The 19,563-nt window shown below is 37.4% G+C and overlaps 1 protein-coding gene across 4 annotated transcripts; it reads right to left on the bottom strand.

The window, feature by feature from the left end:
• Positions 1-216: 216 nt before the first annotated feature.
• On the bottom strand, positions 217-18,720 carry HNRNPR (heterogeneous nuclear ribonucleoprotein R). 4 transcript variants are annotated; one of them, XM_009892992.1, is made up of 10 exons: positions 18,554-18,720; positions 16,133-16,251; positions 15,596-15,703; positions 14,779-14,892; positions 8,137-8,313; positions 5,360-5,495; positions 4,080-4,285; positions 3,220-3,369; positions 1,087-1,208; positions 217-894 (listed from the first exon to the last, which is right to left on the bottom strand). In XM_009892992.1, the coding sequence occupies exons 1-10, from the start codon at positions 18,708-18,710 to the stop codon at positions 282-284; spliced, it is 1,902 nt and encodes a 633-aa protein (XP_009891294.1). In that variant the 5' UTR covers positions 18,711-18,720; the 3' UTR covers positions 217-281. The 4 variants fall into 4 exon arrangements, with proteins under 4 accessions (XP_009891294.1, XP_009891295.1, XP_009891293.1 ...); XM_009892993.1 differs by having other exon boundaries at positions 4,185-4,285; positions 18,554-18,717; XM_009892991.1 differs by having other exon boundaries at positions 4,080-4,283; positions 5,349-5,495; positions 18,554-18,717.
• Between the last annotated feature and the right edge of the window lie 843 nt (positions 18,721-19,563).

The raw sequence follows: 19,563 nt of genomic DNA on the forward strand, positions 1-19,563 counted from the left end.
ATTCCTGCTTTTAAACTGCTAAAATGAAGCCTAAAATGATAAAAGCATTGAAACCCCATATGGAGTTCAGGAATTCTGCAAGCCCAGTAATGTCCAAGTGCATTTATGAAAAAAGAAAACTAAGAGACTTGAGTATATACACAATAGAGTGATTCTTCAGCCCAATACAAATGGCAGCCAATCGCTACTGAAGGATGAAACATTAAGCCAATTTTGTTTTGAAGGATGTAGAGCTACAGCCAATTCTATGTTTCCAATATTCTCAATCCCTCCTCACTTGTCTACTTCCACTGTTGCCCATAAGTATCCTGATAAAATTCCTGGTTGTCATTATTGTAACCATAGTTACCGGCATAGTCACCACCTTGCTGGAGCGGCTGCTGAGCGATGGGTTGGGAGCCCCAGTTCTGCTGGTTGTTGGTCTGACGGCGCTTGGAATCAGGTTGGTTGTACCCATCTGCCTTTCTCTTGCCTCCTACGTTGCCCCCACGGTTGCCCCTGGCTCCACGAGCACCGCGTCCTCTCTGCTGCTGTGCAGGACCCCCTCTCCCACCCCTGGCTCCTCTCGGCGGTCCCATGGGTGCCCCCCTCTGTGAATAGCCAGCTCTACCTCTTGGTGGTGGTGCTCCCCGCCCCCTAGGTGGTGGAGGGGCACCTCTCCCACCCCTTCCTCCTCCTCCTCTTCCTCTTATAGCATAGCCATCATCATAGCCGTAATAGGGATCTTCATAGCCACCACGGTAGTCATGATAGTCATAACCATAATAATCATCATAATAATCTTCATAGCCATAGTAATCTGGGGGATAGCCATATCCACCTCTCCCTCCACGGCCTCTGCCTCTAATAGGAGGTGGCATGCGAGGTGGAGGGTAGTAATAATAGTCTTCATACCTATTAAGAAAAAGAAACATGCAATTATTTATCTTCAAAAGTCTCCCAAATGAAAGTATAAATTTCCCTTTGTTGATTAACAACACAAAATATGAAGAACAGAAAAGTCATTCAGATTCTTCTAAACTAGCTCATATTTTACAGCAGAACTTCATTCTGCAGTATTACAGTAGTGCAAGAATGAACACTCACGCAGTACTTCTGGAGGCCTGTCTGGCAGCCTGGCGTTCTTTCCTTTTCTTATCCGGTGGCTTTGCTAACACTATTTCAATTTCTTCCCCTTCTATCTCTTTCCCATTCATTTCATTCATAGCCTGTACAAAAATTAGAAGAGAAACAACTAAAAATTTGTTTCCATTCAAAAGGAAACTAAAACTTACTGATAGAAACCAGATGGTTGGGCTGCTCCAGGCTGAACTATGCATGTGCTTTGTTTCTGTGCTACTTAAACAGAATGTTACATATTATTCTTTCAATTCCACTTTATTCACCAGTTACAGTGAAGCAGCATTTAAAAAAATATTGTCTTTATATCATATGGTAAAAGAATGGGATAAAAACATATTAAGCATTATTTTTTAAAAAAATCAGACACAACACCATCACTTTTTATGGTCCGATATACCCTAGAAATGTTTCAGAAATACATCAACAGAATTTCTCACTACTCACACTGACATGAACTTGTAAGCCAGGTAGAGCACACGCACACAAGAGAAAGAGTATTTTTATATTTGGGCTTCCTAGCTAGTTGAACCTGCTACATGAGTGCCTCAGAGGAAATCAACTATTTTTGAGGACACATACTTGGGGGAGGGGGAGAAATATTGAGACTTGGTGAACTCCTCAAGTGAGGAAAAAATCCTCCAGACAAGTAATTTGTAATTATCAAATGCACACACAAAGAGAACTTAATATACACACATAAAGTGCTTCCTTATTTTTTACCTGGAGTTACCCGCTTTGCATTTAATGTTTCTGGGTACTAATTTTTGCATTAACAAAAGACTTTACAGGTCTGAACAGCAAGTTACCTCAAAAACATTAGAGATCATGGCGATTTATTTCAAAGAAGGTATGAAAATAAGTAGACACCGGAATCAATAAGCCAATTCCATGCATTAATATCACAATAATGCTCTCATTAAAAAACAAACACCACACCCATACACAAAAATATCTCACAGAATTCATAAACCAATTTAGTGGCCATAAATCAGCCACATTGGGCAGATCCCAGCTTGTTTTGGAGAAGAACAGCATTAGAGATGTTCTGTTGTACTGCATTTGATCTACCTTTTCTCATCTGCTGCAAGTTTTCAGTTGCTCAAATCTTACACAGCATTTAGAAGTAAGGTCTACTGGGGAGGAACTGGTGTTTAAAGACATACTACAATAAAAAGTGTCAGGAGGTGCTGCTGGCTAACCCTTTCTGCATCAACAATCTCTTACCCACTCTTGGACATGGTCTAAATCTATCCAATGAGTGATATTCATCCTAAAGCCAAACTCAAGAGTATGCTAAATCCTGTTTTGAGGGGCAGGAAAATTATAAGCTATTAAATACTTATAAGATTATTAATAAAGGTTGAGTAAAGAGACTTCGAACTGTCTAGGTAGCCACATACTTGCTCAAGACTCCCATGTGCAAAACACTTCCTCCCCTTCTTCCCCCCATAAACTATGGATTTAAAAAACAGATGGAGTAATTTCTGTAGAATTCAATCCACTGAAGTACAAACAGCAGTGATTAATGACCTTCTCAACTGCTCTGAGATACAGCAGACGACACCTTTGAAGCTTACAGTAATGACCTTCAATGTCCAAGAAGTCATTTGGGAGAAATCTTCTAGGGAGCACGCAGAGTTAAAAATGGGAGTTGTCACTGCCACTCTTCTGCCCTCCTCGAGGCTTTTTTTTTTTTAATTACCTTGCAATTTCTATTCAGTACTTTTGTCACTCCAAAACTACACACAACCTTTAAATAGGGGTCTTTGAAAGACAACTAATACATTCTGTCAGTGTTTCCTCAGAAAAATTGTCTAGGTTGATACTTTTTTTTTCTCCTCTCTTCTCTAGACTCTCCTGCATTGGTCTATACCTCATTTCCAGTCTACTTGCTAAATTGCTACAGTTTTGTCCTTTGCAAGTTTCACATCATCCTAGCTACTGAAATCATATGAACAAAATTATTAGCATTAAAATTCTTACAACAGGAACCTTATTAAATGGGGTCTACAAGTTGTCTTTTCTAGATATTTACCGTAAAGAAACTTTAATACCACTGCTCGCATCAGTTTAGCCAGGAAAGAATAATCAACGTACCTTCACTGCTGCACCTCTGTCCTCAAAATGAACAAATGCATAATCCTTCAACTTCTTTACTCTTTCCAGCTTTCCAAACTCAGAAAAGGATTTCTCAAGAATTTCTTCTGTCACAGTAGTGGCCAAGTTTCTTACAAATAAAACTTTCACCTGATGAAAAAATAAGAAAGCAAGCTGTAATCTTTACCAGTCAAACCTCAAAGGAAACCAACATAAATTAGTAAGATGGTATTCCCTCCTTCTCTGCATTAAGAAATTTTGGGTAAACTTTAAATTCTGTACAAATTGAAAAAAAAAAAAAAAAATAGCCTTGTAGTTACCTGTATGAAGTTTCTACAACTTCTCTCCTTCCACGGTTCCCTTCCATGACCAGAAAAATATTCAACTCTGACTTTCTGCTTCTGGGATGCTACAAATCCCAGTAACATTTTAGTAATAGACCTCAAGAGCAGCAAAGCATTATCCCAAAACACAGGGATAAAGAGCATGTCATTCCCTCCTACACTGAACTTCACCTTCATCTCACTCTGGAAAATAGTTTTACAGAATACCCACTAGTATTCACTATCAGCAGAAGCAGATAATGAGCAGACTGATGTGCCAACCCAGTAGGATAATGCTGCACACTACTAGTTTAAATGTAAACAGTCTGTTACAACAGCATGGTCCTAACATATTACACAGGCAACTAATTTGCAGTGCTCAGACCATGCCAGTTTGCACGGCTTATGATGAAAATGCCCTGTAACTGCTTTTCATGCCTCAAAACTAGCATTGCTCTGCTGGAACAAGTCTTTGTCACTACGGCATAAAGAAATTCCTCCCAAAGCACAGAAACACCCAGTTAAGTTTTTACTTACTTTTGCCATGACTTCCGGATCAGGTTCCTCTACTGGATCAGCCCATTCCACTGTCACAACATTTCCCCAGACTTTTACTTTCCCACTCATCAGGCGGCGGCGAGCTTGTGCTGCTGACTTGTGATCCTCGTATTCCAAGAAGCAGAATCCTCGATTCTTCTTTTTATCATCAGGTTGATGATACAAGATTACATCCACCAAACCCTCTGAAAAAGAGGTCTTTAGCATTAAGCTTCAAAAGGAAGAAAAAAAAAAATCTAGCGTCTACTCTAAAATGCCTTCACTTGTTTTTTGTAATACACAGCCTTGAATTTAACACCTGAAAGGGAGAGGGAGCACAAGAAAAGCAAGAAAAATAAAAAGATATCCATCCAGTTTACCCAGACACAGGTCACCTAGCAGGTGAAATTCTCCAGAACAAACTTACCTCACAATTAGGCGCTGCAAAACATCAACCTGAACAGTTCACACAATGTAAGTTTTCTATATTTTGTTTTACCATTTTGATATTTTTGAAAAGCAATCAGCATTAATACATGGCATCTCCCTGCCTCCAGGGGAAGCTGGAAAGAATTTCTTCCACATCTCTCCAAAAAGAAGAGAGAACTACATGTATATTCACCTTCTATTTTCACTATTTCCCTGAAGTACTTACAAATAGCCACCCTAAAAAAGAAGCAGTAGGTTAATACTCTCCTACAAGAACAAGAGCAGCGATCAAGACTTCAGTCTCTTATTTAAAGCAGAAGCATCCTTCCAGTGATGAGCTGACTTCTTTTCTTCCTACTTGCTGCATATACTGGCAAACAGTGAAGAACTAGGACAGAAATTAACCTGCCATTAACTATTTCTACAATAACATTCCCTGTAAAACGTTTTAGTATTCCCTCTTCCTCATCATTCCTCAACAATACTTCTCAGTTGTGAGAGCAGAATCTACTGTAGATCCAGTTATAAATACAGAGCCTTTAACAGGAAGCTAGAACAGGTAACAGAATTAGACCTTCACTTTTTTTGTGAGATCATTTGTGCCATTTCCATCTCAAATTGTTAAAACTACAACATCATTCATTTAACAACCAGTAAAACAGACACTAGTCCTTTTACACTTCACCATAAAATATATCTGATACATAAAATTTCTACCAGAAATAAACTTGGAATCCAACTTAGAAATAGTTTTAAATGACAGCTGAACACATCTGTCAAATAACTAGACCTACAAAAGACAGACTGAATGGTATTTTGGGATCAGCGTGACAAACTTGCTAAGGTCTTACCTGTGACTTTACTGAACTCTTCCAATATGTTTTCCTTAGTCTTGTTCTTTGGAATTGACCCAACAAATAACCTGTTGTTTGCCACGGAGATGCATACTCCAAGGTGCTTCCCAGGACGGATTTCATAGTTGTCACACTGAGAAAATAAAAGGCCAATAATTTGCTTTTTCCACAATAATGTGGATAAAAAGATCCCCAAAATCATAAAATCAGTTATTTTCTTCATGATGTACTATTTTTATACCTAGCATATTGAATTCACATTGCCACAGAATCACTAGAACTGCAGTATTTGGGTCAGCATTTGCTTGGAAGAACGTTGCAGAGCTTACGTTTTCCACAGAAACTTCAGGAGTTCTGCAGAACTGAAAGCTACAAAGAAACAGGTACAAGGAACAACATGTAACAGACAAAATGCATGGGGTGAATTCATTCCCTATTGTTTATCTGAGACTTGAAAGATCTTTCTAGACAATTGTGACTGCTTCCTGTACTGGGAATCAATGTCAGTCTTTGCTGCTGTTATTAATCGGTGTTATAGATTAGTATAATGATTATTATCTCATGGTATCAATGCTATGTTTTCTTCCACTTTACTTTGATAGCTTTTAAACACTGAGCGCATTTGCTGCGAGATACTCAAAAGTCTAAATCAGTGTGTGACCTTGTCCCCCCTCACTCCCACCACAGGGATTTTTTTTTTGACCGTGTAAATACTAGGACTATGAATTTTACTGTTAAGTTTTAAAACTTCCCATTAAAAAAGATTTAGCCCACTGCTTCGTGCTTCATCCACAGTTGGATTACAACACTAACACTCATGATAGGTCTTTAAAGGTACAAATGTTCAACCTTAAAAAAAAAAAAAAAAAAAATAATTCAAGGTAGACATTATCCTTGTTTTAGGTAGGATTTTCAAACACAGTCTAAGGGGATGGATGTTTGATCATCAGCCAGCTTCTGAAAACCTCACCCAATTCTTTAAAAGCAAGTTTTCAGCCATTTTTACCCTAGCTGAGACATAGCCATACAGGTGACAAAGCAATGCCTTCAGTAACCCTCATATTCAAGAACAACTAGAACAATGCTAACGTACCACAGGCTATCAGACAAGATCACTAAGGAAGACAAAACTGTTTCAGAATGTTGCTTCACATACAACAGTGATTCATAACACAGTAAAACTTTGTGTTCCAGTGCCATGAACTTAATCTGAATCTGCTTTGAGAATTATATTTTACCTTACAAAGACATTTTACCTACAACCAATCCCATTCCCACTAGTACCTGCAAACACAAGCAGAAGGCCCACCTGGTGTAGAGAATCCAAGACTTCAAAATCTCAGGTTTACTTTCTTAAAGAACCTCACTTTGCTATCAAGGTTTAATCAGCTCCAAAACTTAGCATATGTCTGCCCCATTTTCCTTTCCCCAGTAGTCTGTGGAAAATATTTCACCTAAATACAAGCCTGGCCCCATTACCAAATAACGGTAGAGTGGAGGAGGGGGAAGAAAATTTGGATACAAGACTTCAGGAATATATTCACACAAATTCACTTATTTGGTGCACTATCCAAAGTATGGAGGCCAGTCTTGCATCAGTGTCCCATTGCTTGCTACACCTCCTGTCACTTCAGTGTATTCCCTTTCATCTCCCTCAATCAGTAAAAAATTTAAAGTAATACCTCTGACCACCTTCAACTTGGTCAAAAAAAGAAAAAAGTTTCAAAGCAATTTTCCCTTCACAGGTGACAGTAACTCATATCCACCAACTTCAAACACTGAAACCAAAAGCAATAAATTGCAAAAACATAATTTGTGCATCTCTTTCAGGAAACATCCAAGTAGGTTCTAGAACGGAAAAACAGCCTAAGCAGGGACATGCAATTCCTAGCCCTGGAAGAGCCTAACCTAACAACTTCAACTATTTCTAAACGCATGAAAATATTTGAGGGAATGAACACTGGAACGTTTAGAGGCAATGACTCCTTCTGAAGCCCTTACAACACAACAGAATAACTTTCTCTAGGTTTTGGGGTTGCGCTTTTTTCCACCCACCTTAACTAGATGTTTAGGTTTTTGCCCCATTCATCAGGATTGGCTGAACTCTGCTCAGGCAAATGAGATAAAGCATTTCACCTGTTTTGGTTCAAAGTACAAGCAGAATTTCACAGCCACATCCAAACCCTTGGGAGCTACACATAATTCTACTGCCTCCTTTCAGGCAGAGGCAAGGCCAAATGAACCAGGGCTCCAATCAGAGTGCTGCCTCTCATTTTAACTCTCTAGGGATTGCTCTGTGTCCTTTGCCAAATCACCTAGATGCAGGCCAAGCCAGGTTTCCACGTAGTGAGCTTACTGCATGACTGCCATTGAGAAGAACTACAGGCCACTGTAAACCATAAAGAGCGCCTAGTCAGAGACCTATTCCACAGCAGCAGCAATACAAAGCATCTCCAATTAGCTCTTTATAGCAGGAAGGGTGATAAACTTTAACACAATGAAGATTAAAGAATATATTTTCCACTTGTAATCAAGTAAGCTCTTATTACAATCACCCAAATACTTCCAGCAGTCTGCAGCAGGCTATAGGAGACTACAGTCCTAGAAGTAGAACATTATTTGTATATACTAAATCAAATCAGGAGGCAATTTTTAAGAAAACAAAATTTTGAGTCTGTCAATGGATGCTTTAATGACACACTTCATTATCTAAGAGACTACCAACAGGTTTGCTGTCTACATTATCTTGTCCAGTCTGAAAATAAGTTACTCACCAGTTTGACTGCTTCCTGCGCTGCATCTTTACTACAAAAGGTAATGAAAGCGTAACCTCTGTTTTGACCAGAAAGAGGATCCATCATGAGGCGCAGATCCCAGATTGGACCAGCTTTCTCAAAGAGTGGTACCAATTCATCTTCATACAAGTCTCGGGGAATCTTACCAACAAAAACCTAAAAAGGAAGAGGACACTTAAAAAAGGCTTTTTAAGAAATCCAAACTTACTTTTCATACTTCAAAGTTCCTGGGAAAGGAAGTACATTGCAGCATAAACCATCACAGCAGAAACACTGTAGCCATTCCTTCAGCCAACATTACTGTATATCCTATTAAGCCTTCTAGACCTCCTACTGTAGTACTAAGTTTTACATATGGAAAACCTGGTTTTGTTATTTATACTGAGAAGTGGTAAATTTCTGCTACTGAAGAGGTAAATGATTCTTACCTGGTTTCAGTTTTGGCAATTGAAAACACAGACCTTACAGACTATGTAGCTGGGTATCCTATATTAAAGCAGGCCAAGGACTTTCTTGCTCTTGCAGTATTTTCAAATCATTCTGTAGCCCAATCTTCATCAGAAAACTACAGAGATGGAAAAAAGTCTACAAAAATCCTTAAATTGCCCAATACACATTTTCCACTGTTCGTATATACTGTTGTCTTATATCTAGCCTGCATGGGTTTCAGTTTCCACCAACTGAACATTTTAGTATTTGTCTGAGAAAATCTGGAGTCCTCATGTTTTTGTTCCTTACACAGAGCAATAACAATAAACTTTGGTGAAGTTTTGTTAAGGAGTTTAATTTCTTCAGCTGAGGTCTCCTCAGAAAGCTTCCCCCTCCTCAAATTGTTTTATCATTATACCTCTCCTCTGAATTCTCAGAATATCCAAATTGCTAAAACAAGCAAAACATTCCAAACACCCATTAAGATCAAATTCTATTTATTTTACCTTCAAATATTTTTTGTAGTAAAAAAAGTTGGAAGTCAACCTTTTCCATCTAGGCAAGGCCTTGCCATAGTCTTATCTAGTACTGAAGGCTTAGCAGACAATTCCCAAACTAAAGACACTCACAATGCCCATGTAAGCATTGATATGAACAAACCCATGAGGAGACCACGATGACTGTAATTTAAAAAAAAATGTGGAACACAAATTACTTTCCACCAAAGGAAAACTAGAACCTTTAGATGTTTCTTTATAGGTATATTCTGTATATTATCTGTATATTCTTTATAGGAATATATAGATATTCCTGAAATTCAGTTTCCAGAACACTTCTTTCTCTTAGCTTAGCCTCTCTCAGTTCAGTGTGAATGTCAACTGACCATGGTTTATTTGTTATTGGGGGGAAAAAAGGAAGAAGATTTATCACACAGAGTGAAAATTTAATGCCAGAGCCAACGGGCTTTCCCCTAGTCTCCCCAAAAAGCTTAGAAATTCCTACAGTTAGGTATTTCTATTGTCATTACCTAGAAGATTTCATTCCAAAACCCATGCACAGATTTTAAAGACAAAAAACTGGACGTGCACAAGACAGGAATTCCAACTTGCCACCAAGACAGTGAAACTGTCACTTGAACTCTCCACAAACTGTAACTGTTTAAGTCAGTCAAATGTAAAAACTCAACATTAAATTCTTTGTTTCAGATGCCATTGTTTCCAGCAGAAACTGGAAGCTTGAGAACAGGCTTGAGAAAAAGAAAAAACCCTAATCCAAATACAAAGTCTACTTTTCCAGCTATTTAGCAAAGATTTACCATCCTGAAAGCTTCTGTTTCCTCCTTCCTTTCCAGTCTCTTCGGCTCACTCTCTACAAACTTTAGACCACCAATTCCGCAAGACTGCTACTACAGATCAGTTCAGGTAATACACTCTAGGAGCTAGTATGAGAAACAGAATTAAGGATTTAATTTGAATACATTTATATCTGACCTATATTCTAGAGTAAATTCCATTTATAACGGAAGGACTACATAACTCTGTGGGAGTAATTCACATCTAAATGAATTTGCTTTGAACATGTAAACTTAATATGTTAATGAACTTTAAGATCAATACTAGACACTACAAACACCAGGTGAACATCTTGCAACGGTCAGAAGAAACATCTTCCATCACTTTCGTTTAGATATGTTGATAAGCTTGAATAAAGTTGCTGAAATACCAAAGAATGTAAATATCATCTTGTTTCTTTTAGTTCCACAACACCAGTTCTGTGGAAAAACTTTGAAAACTGGCATTATCAGTGAAACAATATAAGAGACCTAGTAGGATGCAACTGCGTCACCGCTGAGCCTTCGTGGGAATCACTGGCCATAAGACTTACTTTTTCCAGTTTTGCTTCCTAGAGGATCTGAAGAAAGTAATCAAGTTCTCTACTTTACTTCTTCCTTATTACTGTTTCAGAAGATTAATTATGAAAAGCCTAAACTAGGAAAAAATTCAATTTCAGTTTCCTGAACAACTTTACTAAATATTATTGAGGGGTGCAATCCACTAGATGATGCGTCCTTCAGTTATTTCAACAACTGAGCCTCTTCTGTTAGCTTTCGGTGACAACAGAAGTGTACTGCAGCATTGCAAGAGCTTCTTCAAAACCTCTCTCCTTTTAACAGTGCTCTTCATGTGCTCTGCAGTCAATTTTTCCTAAATGCCAAATTTAAGCATTAATTAATGTAGGCCGCATGACTCCTTTATATCATCCAAACCTACAATCTTCATTTAAAAAAATGGAAATGGAAAAAAACTCTGGCACAGAGGAGAAACATTTGAACCTACACAGTTCTTCAGTACAAAAGTGGCATTCCATTTGCGTGCTAAATCCAGCACAAGCTTTGTCTAGTTCAACTCCTGCTGGATTATTATACTAACACTTCTTAAGTTAGAGTTATTAGTGTGTCTGATTCTGGACAAAAGCAGGCTAAATTCCCCAACATCTCCAGTAATATATCATTCTTTAGATTGCAAGTTAGCCTCACAACCCTTCTCTGACTTTGTTACAAATTCTGACCATGTACCCACAGAGGAGCAGATGCAATACCAACTTACCATTCACAGAGCTAAAAGTAATTTTGCATTTTTGATAACGACATTCAAAGATTATGTTTATCGTACTTATCCAGTAAATTTCAGCTCTGAAAAGGACACCTAGCAATTCCTCCATTCTATACAGTCTAATCATATAGATACCTAACCTTGCACATCATGTTAGCTCATTATGGGCAAATAATCCAGTCACAGAATTTTCAAGTTTTTATTTCATATCACTGAAAAAACACTGAAATAAAAGTCTCTCAGAACTTCAAGAGTTGGACTTACTTTATCTGGAGACCTCTCAATAAAACTGAAACAAATCCAACAATTAGTAGAGACTTAAGCCAATTACCCCCTTCATGCTAGCTGCACCATACCAATTTTGAAAAGCACTTTCCTCCTATCCCTATTATAGTTAGGTAAAGGGTTGGTGTTCTTCATTTTCCAATGAAGCCTCCTGTTCTCCAAATCATGTCTTAAATGGTATTCTATTCATTTTCTCCTTAATTTTTGGTGTAACATTAGTTACAAAAAAGAAAAAAAAAAAACAAGAAAAAAAGAAAAAAAAGAAAGAAAAAATCCTTCAGTTTTCCTGAATTTAACAACTACAAGCTCCTCAATCAGCAGACTGAAGGAGGGAAAAATATGTATTTTAACCTGTTTAGCAAGTACAGCTCAACCTCATTTGATACTACCCAAAAATGCAGACACTACAGATACCATGCTCAACCTACCACCCAGCATTATCCAACTGAAACACTGAATGCTTGTCTTCTTTGCATGAAAACATCATCATCCCTAACTAGTAGTGGACTTAGGATGAAAGTTCCTTTTGTTCCTTATACACTTAAACAACTCCTTGCTGTCACTGAATTGAATGGAATATTTGTAACATTTTCTTTCCCTGTCTTGTCTGCACTTAATTTCAAAAGTTATTGAAATTGCTATGTAGATGTTACTACTGTCAATGCACCCTCCAATGGTGCTGAACTGGCTTATTTTAAACCACAATAAGACAACTTCAAGTAGTTTTGTGTAAAAAAAAAAAAAAAAAAAAATCAATTTAAGAATACCAAAAAACTCCTTTTTCAGCATTGCTTGCATATACACTTTAGTAAAATAATAAACTACAATTAGCATAGAGCAGGCATACGTAAGCAGAGCTTGGTAAGCTATGCAAATCACCAGTTACCATCTTTCAGTTCAAGGACCCATTCTAATCATTTCCCCTTGCCAAGGAATTCATTTTTCTTCATGGAATACAAATATTTCCATTAGAAATCATCCCTACTGTGATGCTTCTAAGCATCTTCTTCACAGTATACATAAAAGCTTCAGCATCTCAAAGAATGGAAAATAATCTATAACCTGAAGGAAGTTCTAGAAGTTGCCCATTTTCTTAAATATAATCTGGTGGTTTATAGAAGCACCTCCAAAAGAACTCCTGTATCAAAGACTAGTCACAACAGTGTGATTGAGAGTATTCAAAGTGTTTAGAATAAACTACAAAACAACTTGCTAGGGACTGAAACCTTGCAGGATAGGTAAGCGAGGAAATACACAGCTCAAGCCATTTGAAGTTTGCTAGCAAGATGCACAGGTTCAATAATGACCTTGAATATCCCCGTGTGCTTACTGACTAGACTTTGTCCTTTGGGAAGGGGAAAATAAATAAATAAATAAATCTTTAAAACCCTTCTGACCGTCTTTAAGAACAGCTGGAGTAACAGCAGGTAAGAAAAAGCAGAGAGAAAAGATCTTAGAAATTTTAAGCAAAAAAAAAAAAAAAGGAGCACTGTACAAGCCCCTTGAGGATAAACAGTTATCAATGTTTGCAGATGCAAATGACAAAGCCAGCATAAGGAGAGAAGGAAACACTCAAATAATTGCTTCTATTCTCCTCAAACACTCCCATAAACATCTCCAAATATCAACATCATATGACCTCACTATAAGCAAAATGCTCTACGCTAGAGCAGCAAGTCCTTAAATAAAATAAATGCTCAAGTTTAATATCAAATCCTATTGCAATTTTTTTTCTGATCCAAGCTTCTGCACAGCTGTAACTACTTTGTCTTTATTACAGAATCACATTTCAGAAAGGTCCAGCTGCTCTTAAAGCCTACCCACTTGAAAAAATACATTGGACATCCAAAACATTCACTGTGACAATTTGTGAACATTCAACATGCTGAACATATGTAAGAATATTTATCAATATTTTAGTTTTATGCACAATGTTCAAGTATGTATTGAAAGAGTTAAAGCTACAGTTAACATGTAATGAATTCCACATTATGTTTTAAAAAGACAAAGTAGTTGGTCTACAAATATTTACAGCAGGAAGATCTGCTAAACCTTGAGGGGAAAGAAGTCTACTTAGTAGGTGTCTTCTTGAAATCAGTAACAGCACTTGGGTATCCTTAGCAATCAGAGGTTTGCTATTACTGACATCAGTGACAGCTCTGGCATCAGTATACGTGAGCTGGTGTGAGCTATGAGAGCTTCAAACACAAAAGATTCACTGCCACAATCCAAAGGGATACATCTCGTGTTCTTTCATATTTTTACCCACAGTATCAGAAGAGGTATTTATACCCCTGTATAACCAGAACTATTGAGGACAGAAGAGAAGCTGCTCTCAAAATCTTAAGAAAATGAAAACAAAACAAAAAAGCAAAAACACACCACCAAAAACACAAAACAAAAAAGGCTAAAACCAAAAAACCACCACACAAACAAAACACCCCACCTCATTTGGGGTGGAGGGGTGGTGTGTGCCACAATAACTTCCAGTCACTTGTGTTCAAACATGCTCTGCCTAGTCTACCAAATCATATTTAAAGTTGTTGATTACTATGCCTCAGAGCTCAACAGCAAGAGCTAAAGACTAGATTTAATAAAGCATACATGTTTCAGCAAGGTGTTCAGCATCTCTAAAGCAGTATTCAGTCTTTAAAACCTACAAAATGCCAGAAAAGTTAATTTGGTAGAGATATGGTTTCTATAGTTGGCTGGGTTTTGCTACAGCCTCTAATGCAGGAGCATTTACGTTCTTATCTTAAGGGAGCTTCCACAAGCTACCTGTTCTAACAAGCTTCAGGAAACTTAGAAGTACAAAAATATAAAGTATTAAAGTGCCACCAACTTTACGGCTTTCCTGTGACTTCCTAGAGAGGCTAACCACCACCAACAGGACAGAATACTTAAGATCAGTCAAGTATTTTCAGTCATTAGTAGAACAGTTCAGTTGGAAGGGACCTACAACAATCACCTAGTCCACCTGGTCGACCACTTCACGGATGACCAAATGTTAAACCGTATTATTAAAGGCATTATCCCAGTGCTTCTTGAACATCGAGAGGCTTGGGGCATCAACAGTCTCTCTAGGAAGCCTGTTTCCGTGTTTGACCACGCTCCCTATAATGAAATGTTTCCTAATGTCAAGTAAGAGTAAGAAAGAATGATTAAAACACAAACATAGAAGAATGCTTTCCTCTATACTACTTTAAACTTTCACTTGTAATATTATTTATTTTCAAGTATCTCTTCTTTATCAGTCTGCACAAACAAAACAATAGATTAGTCTGTATATACTAACCTCTGTTCCAATACCAGGCTGAACACCAGAATATACAGTATCAGGAGGAGGGCCCCCATATTTCCTCTGTCCTGTAGTTACATCCAAAGTGTAACCAGTCCTCTCTAGCAAAGCCTGAAAAAAAATTGTCACATTAGTTATAGGGGGGGGGGGGAAGCATAGCAGGTTAAAAAATAAAGAACAAAAAAACATGCCCTAAGATAAGCATTTCCTTATCTGCTCCTTGCACATTTGGTAATGTGTATATGGACAGACAGAACCTACAAAAAAAACTAACCCTGTTATTTGGGGGGGTTAAAAAACCACCACCATAAACAGCAACATTTGTTTTATACTACAAGGTCACTGGAAAGAACTTGTTTTTCTTTCCCCTCATTTTCCATTTATATGTAGTACCCCAAGAACACCAGGCAGCTCTTTTCACCTACTCTGTACTTCGGTTTTTGCACAACAGAGTTTCTTAATATACTAATACCTTGTTGAAGCGTCCAATCAGTCTCAAAGTAATTTTATGACTGCGTAAAAGCTTTAATATAAAAGGACAACTAAGACAATTCTTAAATACATACCACTATTTTCATAGACCTTACCTAACATTAAGTTCATGCATTTTGGCAATTCTGTAATCAAGAAGATCCGTATTTCAAACAAGCACTCTCTTTTGAATCTCTATCATGCATACATTTCTTTAAAGCCAAGTGTGAATACACTTATCCAGGCAGTATTGATACTTTTTAAGTAGATCAAAAATTACTTCAGTTTGCATACAGGTAATATACCAGCTAGTACAGAATAATCCTTATTTTCTAAATGTTACCTTAATCTTTGCTTCATCTGGTCCCTTTGTTGATTCCTGTACTTTGCTGCCTTGTTTCTCTCTTTGCCTGTAGGTCTTCATAACTCCACATAAAAATGCACTTTTGTTCTGTAGATACAATTTACAAAATAATTCAATTATGCGTATGAAAAGCCCTGGGAATCCACTGAATCTTACACTCCATACCTTGAGGTCACTATATCAAGCCAATGCAATAAACAAAAATATCAAGAGAATCCTTTAGAAAAATATATATCAATTAAGTGAATAAACTTGTCAGACTGCAAAAATCACCAGATTCCAGGTAGTATTTTTACCTTATTTTCTCAATAGCACACTCATTTCTATTATCTGGGAGCTTCTGCTTTGCATTCAGATACCTACACACTTAAGGCAATTTTTAACAGGCTTGTGACTTGGGTTTGAAATGTTAGAATACAGCAACATCAATGAATTTCTAAGTTACAACTCTCCTACCAATAGTGCCAGAACACTATTTATACTTATGTGCTCACACTCCTGGAGCTCTCACCTTACCTGTACATGCGACAGGTCACTTTCTTTAAACTGCTGTAATACAGAGAGGGCTCCTTCTTCATTAAATTCCCTAAGAGCATCAATTGCTCTTTCATCAAGATCGACATAAGCTACCAACCCTAAAAGTTAAAGATAAAGAAGTTACAGATTTCTATTGAATTTCATAAAAACTAAGTACTATGCAGTTTTCTTTTAAAGTCAAAAAGTTACGTTCCATAGCAACAGAATTATACATTTAATATCATTACATTTTCCTACACAAGTATATGAAAGAACATGAGTACAACAATGAAAAAAGTTAAATTAAAATGCATATACCTAAGCACTAACTGACGTGCAAGATTATACCCCTTGTGTAACAGCTTTCTAACGCTCAGGAATCCAATCTGCTGCATAAAAGCAGTATTACACACCAGGGTTTGAAACAGTGAACTCTGGCTCACTTCTAATAATTTGGATTCTGTTTGTTTGTCTTTCATTTCCTTCATTTCACTTCCTTCCCTTGAATGGAGCTGTTCTAGAGTAAGCTGACATGTGAACATTACAGGTATCCTATTGTACATGAAAAAGGAGCTAGCTAACTGATGATCAAATACTTATGAAGCTCTATCCCACAAAATATTAGGAAGTAGAATGGTTTGCTCAGTCTTTCCTCCAACTTCAAAAAGCAAAAATCAGCAGACTTCCTATATGTCTAATTTTTTTTCTTTTTTACTCATTTTGTTGCTCTATGCAGTTCAAGAGCTAGAGTTCAAAAAGGTATTATTTCGAGTCCTGCTATGTACCCGAAAAGGATAATGTTAATTTTACAGGTACAGACTCTCCCAAGAAACACTGGACCAGTTCTGAAGCACTTCTTCTGTTTAAGGATCTTTACAGGTCATTTCTTTCCTTTCATAATGCACCCACATAAGCTGTGGAGCATAGGAAGTACAGACTAAGATTTGCACTTTTTAAACTACACAATGAAATTTAGGACAGATACCAAGAACTCCACATAGTTTGCAACAGCTTGATGTCCAAAAATACACAGATTTAACTGCTACTTGATTTCAAAAATGCACAGTAGTGCCAAGCCCAAGGACTACATTTCAGAAGTGATCCTGCATATTGGAAGGCACCTGTATCTTTCATGTAAGACCTCAGCAGATTAAAAATCCCAAAGTTCAACCCCAAATTTAGCTCGGGTGTCACAAGTAGTTTGCTTCACTGACAAACCCTGCACAATGCGAACATCTTCAGTGGCATTAAGGAAGTGTGAATAAATGTTTTCAGGTTACTCATGCAGTGGAATTATACTAGGTAGCCAAGTTCTGGGCTGAAAAGCTTTTAAATCCCTTGAGAACTCCTCACAACACAACCTAACTGCAACACGTGTTACAGCCCCACAAGTTCCTCTGCCCAGGCATTTATACCTTCTCTCAAACCATCAAGTGCACATCATTGTGACCCACAGTTAGAAAGTGCATGTCTAAAGCCAATAAAAGCTGCTAAAGGCTTGATGAAAGCTCACTGTGAATGACTTCCAAAAGACATCATCCACCTGAGCCAGAGTATCATACTGAAGATTGGCAAGGTATTGTTTTTGAACTGCCTTCACCTGATCAGTGGAATTTTGACTCTTTTCAACAAAAACTCTCATCTTGCCACCAAGGCATTCAAGTCAGCGCATAGGGCATTTCTACTGCTTCTTGTAAATCTGTTCACAGAACACACTCTAAAGAGGAAAACGAAGCCTCTGTCTATAGGACAAAATAATAAGGGGGTTACAAAAAACCAAAATAGAAAAACCTTTGTATATAAAGAAACCTCTCTAGAAGTTGCAGAGACCACTTGCTACCAGCAAGGTATTACTCGATTTGCTAGATAGCTTAGTCTTTTACTTTGTTGAAAAGCAGTTAGTGTCAAACTGAACATTTCGGTGTAATAACCAACATGGATTAAACTGTCCACTCAGAACTGGAGAGAACAAAAAATCCACAGGCAGACTCAATTCAAATGTAGTCCCAGGCAAGACAAGCTGGTTGCTTCCCTCACTAAGTCACCTATCCAGCCTTTGAGTGTTTAAGAACCACTGTGAGGAGTTGACAGTAGAAAAGTAAAAGCAAAATGATAATTCGGATTGAAGAAAAAAAAAAAGTACAGTTTAGTATGCTCGAACATACATCTTTATTTGACAACATCGAAGAAACTAGTGCTCCGTGCCCTAAAGCAACTAAGATATCACATACAACACTAAGGATGTGTCAAGTAATTAGTCAATGTCAAACCCAATTTGCTTGTAGGGAAGTCAAAGTAGCAAAACATTCAGAGCTACACAGATCAAAAACAATGACTTTTTTAAACCTTAATCTATAAAAATTTGAAAATGGTATGCCCTCACTTTCATAACCAGTCAGAAACAAGAAATGCATATTATACCTGTCTGAAATATTTCATCAAGTCTCTCTGCCACCTTCTGTGGGAGGCCTGCCTCTATCAGTGTCTTGTAGTGTTCTGTGTGAGTTACACTGGAAGTATCCATTGGTTCTTCCTCTTCTTTTAACTGTACCGCATTACCATTCACCTGATTAGCCATTTTATTATGCTGCTGGAAAAAATTCAGGAGCTATATTACAATAAGCCAGAAATAACTAGTTTGTAGGACAATGCATGATTTATCTAAACTAATTTGTATACATGCTGCAAATGACCTGTATGAAAAGTTTTATTTAATACTTTTTGGATGCAGCTGATCGAAGTTTCAAAAGAAAGTACAACCCTTAGTACTGTGGAAAATGTACATGGAAGAATTTACATAATTTTTTAAAAATGTACTTCATGTACATAACAATGTCTAAACTTTATCTGCTGATTGTCAGTAAATTAGCTGGTAACCATAGCAGCTAGAATGTACGGGGATACGATAATAACAGCCTTCAACAAAGAATCAGAAGAGCTAGTGCTATTTTCATTTCCCATTCCTCTACTCTTAAAACAATGGTTTAAAATTTAGTGAACACATAACCCTGCAGGGTAGCTTAATGTATAAAAATGTCAATACTTGTTTGCTAATTTTCACTTTCTTGGCTTGTTGCCATGTCTTCCTTCAAACCCAACATGCTGCATAAGACTAGCCAAACACTTTCTTACAACACTGTCAGAACTCAGTAAGGATAGAAAATTGCACTCTAATGCACATTATTTGAAGCTGCAACTGAACTGTTTCCATGCTTTCAGTTTTACTCAAGTAGAAGCTCTACAAATCACAGGTACTTTTTTTTAATAATACATAACTTATCGGTTTAAAAGGAAGCCATGACTGCAGCATCTTCAGTTCTTATATTAATAAAAAGACTTGCTTTCAGAATTAACAAACTGATTCCAAAGATGTGCACTGAAAAATGCACAACTGTCTTCTCAGACAATTCCAGTGGGCTTTGCCCAATTCA

Source organism: Charadrius vociferus, unplaced genomic scaffold (assembly GCF_000708025.1).
Source record: "Charadrius vociferus isolate BGI_N301 unplaced genomic scaffold, ASM70802v2 scaffold459, whole genome shotgun sequence".
Classification (NCBI taxonomy): Eukaryota; Metazoa; Chordata; class Aves; order Charadriiformes; family Charadriidae; genus Charadrius; species Charadrius vociferus.